Here is a 9,940-nt window from a genome sequence, read left to right as displayed (position 1 = left end):
GCGAAAGTTACGAGGCCCTACCTGACGGCCACGTGGAAACTTGTGTACCCGTGAGACATTTAACGAAATTAGACGCCCACGAACCAACCGAGACACGTAATGTTTTCGTGTCTCGGTCTCGATTGCGCTACGTCCCTGTCACTTTTTTGTCTGGTCCTCGTCTTTTCGCGCTATTTTTAATTCCGAAGTTCTAGAACTCCGGCGATAAGGTAAGACGAGTAGTTTCGCGTCCGACTTTGTTACGATCACTCGACATTCCGCGGGTAGGTCGCATTTGTTCGAACTTCATGTTTTTGATGAGCCACACTGTTCCACTTTTGGGGGTGGTGTGCCGAACTACGAAGGCAACTGCTGTCTTGCCCTCTATGATCTGATTCTTGTCTGTTCAGGTTTTCCCGAGAAACAGCCCGAGGTTTAGAATGCTGGGTTTCCCGGGCTCACCTGTCGGCTGGCCTCCATCTCGGCGCTTCGCTCGTCCTCGGAGGGAACCTTCTTGAGCCAGTCGAACTCGAGAGGCAGCTTGTACTGCTTGTTGGCCACCACCACAATCACGGGTCTAGGCCGACTTGCAAATTCACCCTGCGAAGTGCACCAGCCCGTCGGGGAGCTATACCACTGCTCATTTCCCTGGTTTCGTTGTGGCGGGAGGCACTTACTTGATCGAATGGCGTTTTTAGCGAACGCCCACGTTTCACCGAATGACACTTTAGCGAATAGTCGGACGCTGCACAGCGGCGTTTTTGGGTGGGCCAGGTGGGTTCACATTTTTGTAATGAGCCGCCGCAGACTGTCGCCGGCGAAGCGGCGTAAGCGCAACGCGGGTATGGGTAAACGCGCGCCCCCGGTATTCGCTAAAACGTCGATTGGCTCGAATGTCGCTGTTCACTAAAACGTCATTCGCTCATGTGATATGGACTCCCCTGTAGCATGTCATTATCAGGACTCGGAGACGGTCACAGCTGAACAGCAAAGGTGTCAATGCCGGTTTCTTCCTCATTATTATTTCTTTTAATGCGCTAACATTAGTGCCTTGGTACGCGCGCTGATTTGGACGATTTGGAGCGTTTGGAGTATTCAAAGTTTGCAACGTCACCACAGGATGTCGCCACAACCCCACCGGCTGTGGAAACTAGCTAGGAAGGCTAGATTATATTTATCAAGAGGCATTGACATAACCCTCTCATAAATAAAAAAAAAGAAAGAAAAAGTGAAAGTCGTTTACCACTCCCTGTAACGCCGAATTGGAGCGCAACTCTTGAGGAGGAGGAGTGGAGGGTACTGAGGGCCACGTGTTCTCGGGGGGGGGGTCACGTGACCCCCCCGAGGGCACGTGACCTTGGTGGGGTCACGTGGGGACAAACACGTGCCCCTTCAGAGGTCACGTGACCTCAGGAGGGGGTCACGTGACCTCGGGGTGTCACGTGACTCCCCAGGTCACGGGTCACGTGACCAACATTTTAGAGCGCAGCTCTTAGGGGCCCGTTTCCGGCTTGAGCGCCGTCGCCGTCGCCGTCGCCGTCCCCGTCGGCGTAACCGCGCGGTGCATCATGGGAAATATCCCATAATGCACCGCGCGAGCCCCCCACCGGGGTCACGTGACTTCGTGGGGAGGCACGTGACCCCCCCCGAGGTCACGTGACCCCCCGGTCACGTGACTCCCCTGAGGTCACGTGACCCCCTCCTCGAGGTCACGTGACTCCCCTGAGGTCACGTGACCCCCTCCTCGAGGTCACGTGACCCCCCGAGGTCACGTGACCCCCGCCGATGTCGCGTGACCCCCCGATGACATCATCGACACTGATGACGTCACCGGCATCCACATCGTCATCGTCATCATCAGTGATGACGATGACGATACGGATGCCGGTGACGTTATAAGTGATGATGACGATGACGATGTGGATGCTGGTGACGTCATCAGTGATGATGACGATGACGATGTGGATGACGGTGACGTCATCAGTGATGATGACATCAATGATGATGACGTCATCAGTGACGATGACGATGTGGATGCCGGTGACGTCATCAGTGATGATGACGATGTGGATGCCGGTGACGTCATCAGTGATGACGTCATCAGTGATGATGACGATGACGATGCGGATGCCGGTGACGTCATCAGTGATGATGACGATGTGGATGCCGGTGACGTTATCAGTGATGATGACGATGACGATGTGGATGCCGGTGACGTCATCAGTGATGATGACGATGACGATGTGGATGCCGGTGACGTTACCGACATCCGCATCGTCATCGTCATCATCACTGATGACGAAATCAGTGACGTCATTGATGTCGTTACCGGCATCCGCATCGTCATCGTCATCATCACTGATGACGTCGTCAGCGACGTCACTGATGACGTCACCGACATTCGCATCGTCATCGTCATCATCACTGGTGAAGTCATCAGTGACGTCACTAATGACGTCATCAGTGACGTCAGTGATGACATCATCGGCATTGGGGGTCAGGTGACCCCCAAGGTCACGTAACCCCCCCCTGGTTAGTCTAACCCGCCCCCCCCCAGCGCCCTTCCCTCCTCCTCCTCAAGAGCTGCGCTCCAATTCGGCGTTACAGGGAGTTGTAAGCGGCTTTCACTTTTTTTAGAGCGCAGCTCTTAGGGGCCCGTTTCCGGCTTGAGCGGCGTCGCCGTCGGCGTAACCGCGCGGTGCATCATGGGAAATGTCCCATAATGCACCGCGCGAGCCCCCCACCGGGGTCACGTGACCTCGTGGGGGGTCACGTGACCCCCCGAGGTCACGTGACCCCCCGAAGTCACGTGACTCCCCTGAGGTCATGTGACCCCCCGAAGTCACGTGACTCCCCTGAGGTCACGTGACCCCCTCCTTGAGGTCACGTGACTCCCTCCTCGAGGTCACGTGACCCCCGCCGATGTCGCGTGACCCCCCGATGACGTCATCGTCACTGATGACGTCACCGGCATCCACATCGTCATCGTCATCATCACTGATGACGTCACCGGCATCCACATCGTCATCGTCATCATCACTGATGACGTCACCGGCATCCACATCGTCATCGTCATCATCACTGATGACGTCACCGGCATCCGCATCGTCATCGTCATCATCACTGATGACGTCACCGGCATCCACATCGTCATCGTCATCATCACTGATGACGTCACCGGCATCCGCATCGTCATCGTCATCATCACTGATGACGTCACCGGCATCCACATCGTCATCGTCATCACTGATGATGTCACCGGCATCCACATCGTCATCGTCATCATCACTGATGACGTCACCGGCATCCACATCGTCATCGTCATCATCACTGATGACGTCACCGGCATCCACATCGTCATCGTCATCATCACTGATGATGTCACCGTCATCCTCATCGTCATCGTCATCATCACTGATGACGTTACCGACATCCGCATTGTCATCGTCATCATCACTGATGACGTCATCAGTGACGTCACTGATGTCGTCACCGGCATCCGCATCGTCATCGTCATCACTACTGATGACGTCATCAGCGACGTCACTGATGACGTCACCGACATTCGCATCGTCATCGTCATCATCACTGGTGAAGTCATCAGTGACGTCACTAATGACGTCATCGGTATTCGCATCGTCATCGTCACTGATGACGTCATCAGGGATGTCAGTGATGACATCATCGGCATTGGGAGTCACGTGACCCCGAAGGTCACGTGACCCCCCCTGGTTAGTTTAACCCCCCCCAGTGCCCTTCCCTCCTCCTCCTCAAAAGCTGCGCTCTAATTCGGCGTTACAGGGAGTTGTAAGCGGCTTTCATTTTTTCCGCTAGATTTAGCGGGGAAATTTTTTCCGCTAGATTTAGCGGGGAAAGTTTTCCGCTAGATTTAGCGGGGAAATGTTTTCCGCTAGATTTAGCGGAGAAATTTTTTCCGCTAGATTTAGCGGAGAAATTGTTCCGCTAGGTTTAGCGGGGAAATTTTTTCCGCTAGATTTGACGGGGAAATTTTTCCGCTAGATTTAGCGGGGAAATTTTTTCCGCTAGATCTAGCGGGGAAATTTTTTCGGCTAGATTTAGCGGGGAAAATTTTTCCGCTGGATTTAGCGGGGAAATTTTTTCCGCGAGATTTAGCGGGAAATTTTTTCCGCTAGATTTAGCGGGGAAGTTTTTTCCGCTAGATTTAGCGGGGAAATTTTTCCGCTAGATTTAGCGGGGAAATATTTTCCGCTAGATTTAGCGGGGAAATTTTTTCCGCTAGATTTAGCGGCGAAAGTTTTCCGCTAGATTTAGCGGGGAAATGTTTTCCGCTAGATTTAGCGGGGAAATTTTTTCTGCTAGATTTGACGGGGAAATTTTTCCGCTAGATTTAGCAGGGATATTTTTTCCGCTAGATCTAGCGGGGAAATTTTTTCGGCTAGATTTAGCGGGGAAAATTTTTCCGCTGGATTTTTAGCGCTAGATTTAGCGGGGAAATTTTTTCCGCGAGATTTAGCGGGAAATATTTTCCGCTACATTTAGCGGGGAAATTTTTTCCGCTAGATTTAGCGGGGAAGTTTTTCCGCTAGATTTAGCGGGGAAATATTTTCCGCTAGATTTAGCGGGGAAATTTACCCATAATGCACCGCGCGGTTACGCCGACGGCGACGCCGCTCAAGCCGGAAACGGGCGCCTAAGAGCTGCGCTCTTAAACGTTTATCCACCACCAAAATGGCTAGGAAACACCTTCTGCAAGCACCAAGAGATGGTGGCGGGGTGCATATTTAGAATACTTCGAGAGGCTAGGCCAGGCCCGAGTTCTCACAACGTTTTTAGCTAAGGGGCTCGATTGGGGGTTGTCGCAGTCCCGAGGGTCGGAATATAAATATAAAAGTGTAAAGTAAAGAAGAAAAAGGAAACGAAATAAATATTTCTCGTTTTTTCTGCTATCTTCGTGCGCGTGTATGGCGCTGTTTCTTTTACACGCGTTTAATTTTTATGCTGGTAGCAGTGGGCCTGCTGGGAGCGGACCGTGGTCAAGGAGTCACCGGAACGACCGCGGGGGAAAGCTGCGGGCCGGTCGGAAGGCCTCTGCGGGCCGGGGCTCGGCAACCCTTGGTTTAGATAATGAGAAGTTGCTCTGCCTTTAAATGGCGTCCAAAAAACCCGCAATGGGCGTTTTTTTTTTTTTTTTTTTTTTTTTTTTTACTACAAGTGGCGAGCGGAATTTTCATTTCACGACCGGGAGTATATACACACTAAAACATTTTACACACTTAAGGGTGTGTATCAGACCGTTCTGGAGCTAATATCCTAAGGGTGTTAGCTCATACTTCCTTAGGAGGCTGCTTCTAAAAATGGGATGCTGGCGATCTTAGCAACATGCTAGGGATATTATTTGCATGTTTCCGCGCAACAAGCACATCTTGTAGTGCTCAGAAGTGCAGAAACAGCAAATACAAACGCAATGAATCACACACAACGTAGGGATAACATTCCTGTTGACTTCCACCGCTATTATGTACTCACCAACTCAAAGACGCTCATGCGCAGGCGACCGCCTCCCAATTACGAAGGTCACACGTATGTCGCTTTGTTATCGTCAAAATTTCACGGTAGAGCATAATATATTTAAGCCCAAGGATCATATCTCCCAGTGACAAGGCATTGGTATAGCCAAGGGTGGACACAGTTATTTCGAAAGGGGGGAGGGGGTCAGCTTATAATATGTTTAAGAACCCCCCTCCCCCCCCCCCTCCCCCCCCCCTCCCCCTCCCCAAGTTCACTCAATTTGTACATATGGAGGATACGAAAGGGGGGTCAGGACATCCGGACCGCCCCTCTGAGTCCACCACTGGGTACAGCCGATAATTATTTGACATTGTCACAAAAACAAGTCGCATAAAGCCGCTGCAGTGCAGAAAAACACCCTTCAACAATGAAGGGGGTTCTCACTTCAAAGTATAGCACCCTTATTCATATCCTTTTCGTGCACTTAAAAATGAAATGTTTCATGTAACAGCACCCTAATTTACAATAAAAAGAGTGCGTTACTCGAAATAAGGGTGATAAAAAGGTGTAGCCATGGGTGGAAGTCTCTGGAACACCATTTTTACACCCTCAAAGGTTTTGTTTTGTTAGCGTGTAGCTGGCCCACTCAAAGCGTTGCACTCGCTCTTCTAGTTTTAGAGCGCAGCTCTTAGGGGCCCGTTCCCGGCTTGAGCGGCGTCGGCGTCGCCGTCGGCGTAACCAAGGTCACCCCAAGGTCACGTGACCCCCCCCCCCCGAGGTCACGTGACCCCCCGAAGTCATGTGACCACCCCCCAGGGTCACGTGACCCCCGCCGAGGTCACGTGACCTCCCCGATGACGTCATCGTCACTGATGACGTCACCGGCATCCGCATCGTCATAATCACTGATGACGTCATCAGTGACGTCGCTGATGACCTCACCGGCATCCGCATCGTCATCGTCACCATCACTGCTGACGTCATCAATGACGTCACTGATGACGTCACTGACATCCGCATCGTCATCGTCATCATCGCTGATGACGTCATCGGAGTCCGCATCGGCATCGTCACGTGACCCCAAGGTCACCCCAAGGTCACGTGACCCCTCCCCCAGGTCACTTCACCCCCCCCCCTCAGTATCCTTCCCTCCTCCTCCTCAAGAGCTGCGCTCTAATTCGGTGTTACAGGGAGTTGTAAACGGCTTTCACTTTTTTACGCTCGCAATTATGGTGCAACTGAATATACAGACAATCTGGCCTGTACAGTATGACTGCACACCCTAGGTTAGGTTAGCAGCAGCGTTATTAGATTTGCTCAGTTAGGGAACTCCTCATAGACGCTGCATGCAGACTTGTACCGTACGCATTACAAGTAATCAAACTACTTTTAATCGATTACTTTTTGGAGTAATTTTGTAATCAGTTGATTACTTTTATGAGGCAGTAATCACAAGAGTAATCTTATTACTTTTTGAAGTAATAAAATTACTTGTAACCATTACAATTTGTCCACGGGACCCCCCCCCCCCCCCCCCCCGGCACACGCCCTTTTTTTATAAAGTGACAAAAATAAAATTTGCTTTTTTTTTTTTCGAACGGAAAAAAATAAAGATTTTTGCGGAGCTGTAGGAAACGAGGTCAATCTCTTTCTATGTAGTTTCTGTGGAATGTTAGTTTTTTTTTTTTTTTTTTCGAGCTGGGACTGGGAGTGGGAAGCCCCAGGGAAACCACAGAGCGTGACGAAGGCCATTCAGGGCGAAGTTTGAGGAAGCAGAATCTAGCTTTGTGAGTCCTTCGTTTAAACTACTGAGGCTTCATGTGCGCTTGAAGGCACATGAAGGCACCCTAGTTCAAACTAGCCCCCTCACGCACGCACACACAGAAATAAAAAAAATAAAAATCCTGCTTAGGGTACCTACTCGCAGCCCGTAGGAGAACCAGAACGGAAGAATGCCTAAAGCGGATGCAAAATATAACAAAGGCAGTTGAAATATTTCCACATTTCCCCTATGTGGTCTTTGTGGCAAGCAATGTTTCGAGTTGAGAAGTGGTGGGGGCGATCTCTTCCGCTAATGGATACTACACATGATCCGTTTCAAATCCTGGAGCTGCTGCTCTTTTGTATAACATGCGAGCTCATCCGCATGTGAATAATAAAAAAGCGACGCAAACTTTGAGCGACAACCGCCGCTCAAGCTTAACAAGATCTAGAACCCCCTCCCCCCCCCCCCCCACACACACACACACATGCACTGGGGAACGCCCAAATCATTAAAGGTCTTCAAACAAATTCTGTGCTTGTGTCCGCCTTGTGAAGGTGAAACGACCACGAAGAGGGAGCCAGTTTTTCTTCTTCAATACTTGTGCAAATGTGAAATATAGGTTGGAAATAGTTCATTGTTATGAGCGCTAAAGATGTGTCTTCACACAATAAAGTAATCGGAAAAGTAACGATTACTTCTTTAAGTAATGTCCAATTACTTTTGCTGCCGAGTAATCAAGTAATCTAATCAAATACTTTTTACCCAAGAGTAATAGTAATTGTAATCGATTACTTTTTTCTAGTAACGTGTACAAGACTGGCTGCATGCACGAGCAGCACCCCTCTCACTCACCGAGACTCGCTCCCGTCCAGGGGTTTCCCCAGAAATTCAAATTAGGGGGTGTCTAATTTTTTTAGGGGGAGGGGGGGGGGGGTTGGGGGTGCATTTACAATAGAGGAGTCGTTGCCCAATTAAGGGAGTGCCTTCAAAAACACAAGGGTGTTTGGGGGGGGGGGGGGGGGGGTGCAGAGAAATCCCGTCGTTCGACGCGCCATACGGCTGCTACGGCAACTCCTGTATCCTGTGGAACACGTACATTTTGCAGTGCAGTTTCTAGATGGCGCTCCACCATAGTCTATGGCGCACACAGTTCGTAAACGAAAATCTAGGTGGCGCCTCGAACGACGGGAGGCGAACTGAAGTGAGTGAGGAAGACCCCTTGCGCTGGAGTTCCGCAACCGAGGTAATCTCGTTGGTTAGCAGTCGTCAACGTTGGCAGTAAAAGCTCGTTCACACTCTTGCGACCGAGTACGACCGAGAGAGACCAGACCGGTTTTTAAGCCTCTTGCGACGTCTTAGAACCGGGTGCGCTGCAGCGGAGCTGGTCCTGAGACATCGCGGGAGGCTTAAAAACCGATCTGGTCTCTCTCGCGTGCCGCGACTCTCGGGAGATGGCGCCACAAGCCCGGCTCTCTCAGAGCCATCTGGACTCTCTGGGCTCTCTCGGGCAGCTTGCAGTAGAGGATATTCACGTTCGTATGCTCACGCGCTCCACTGAACGGCAGTTTTCTCGTTGAAATCTAAAAATAGATTCAAACTTTTGAATCATGAAACACTGACTTGTGAAACTTTTTGGCATCTTTACCAATCACTGGCATTTTCTTCGGACGGTGTATGAGTTTTCGGCGAATATTGTTTGCGATAAGAAAGACACACTTGTTTTTAAGGTTTATTTTGCAGTTGCAGTATTGACGGCAATTGCTATTACAGGAAAAACCAATTAAAAGAATTCTCGAAAATATCATAGTATTTTATACATGAATTCATCAATGTTCACGTTTTTCAGTACAATTTAGAAATTGCACGTAAAAACAGCGTCATAAGTCCTGCCCACAAGGACGCTTGAAAGAATGACAAGCCGTTTCAATCATGGCGTCACTACCTCGGCACGGTGTCCTTGGGGAGCGCGCCGACGACAAAGGTGACAACGTAACGTGACTGAAACAACTACGTCACTCTTCTAAGCAACATTGTGGGCAGGGCTTGCGGCGCTTCTTTTGCGCGCCAATTTTAAATGGGGCTATAAAACGTGAAAATTTATCAATTAATACCTAAAAAGCTATTTCGTTTTTTTCTAATTCTTCGAATTGATCTGAACTCTAAGAGAAATTGCCGTCAATACTGCAATTGCAACGTACCCTAAAGACCAATAAATAAAGAAATATATGAACATATTTTATGTAATTGGCCAACTTACCACGACGATTTTCCTCTAACCTACTGTCCGCTCAGCCTGATCGACACATGGTGAAGACGAACTTGTCTAACTCTCACCCAGTTAAAAATAAAAATCTGTCCGGATTAAACTCATGCAATCACCCTGGATATAACGGTTTGACTCAAATAAATCACTCGCTTTACGCAACTCCTCTGTCGCGAGCGTTCGCTCGCGACAGAGGAGTTGCGTAAAGCGCTCTAAAAACGAGTGTTAACACTCGTTTTTAGAGCGGAAAAATGATCAGGGATTACATTCGCAACGAGGGTAAAGTATACTTAAAGGGCAACTCCGCTTCATTTTTGATATTTAGAAAACTATGTAGTCCTCTCCAGTATCATATCAGAAGACCCCATGTCAAATATTACGATCTAATTTCGTCTATATATTTAATAAACTGGCCAGCAAACTTTCAAATGAGCCGAGTCGCC

The 9,940-nt window shown here is 49.6% G+C and overlaps 1 protein-coding gene across 1 annotated transcript in view; it reads right to left on the bottom strand.

Annotated features, from left to right (window-relative positions):
* Nucleotides 1-414: 414 nt before the first annotated feature.
* LOC120839311 (sodium/hydrogen exchanger 11-like) overlaps nt 415-9,940 on the bottom strand; it is a 46,318-nt gene continuing 36,792 nt past the window's right edge. The window contains 1 exon segment of the mRNA XM_040500678.2: nt 415-579. Coding sequence (XP_040356612.2) covers nt 415-579 — 165 coding nt within the window.

The sequence above is a fragment of the Ixodes scapularis genome, unplaced genomic scaffold, assembly GCF_016920785.2.
Source record: "Ixodes scapularis isolate PalLabHiFi unplaced genomic scaffold, ASM1692078v2 PGA_scaffold0__279_contigs__length_252992795, whole genome shotgun sequence".
Taxonomy (NCBI): domain Eukaryota; kingdom Metazoa; phylum Arthropoda; class Arachnida; order Ixodida; family Ixodidae; genus Ixodes; species Ixodes scapularis.
Note: the sequence above shows the minus strand (reverse complement) of the source record. Positions and strands in the feature narration are given on the sequence as shown.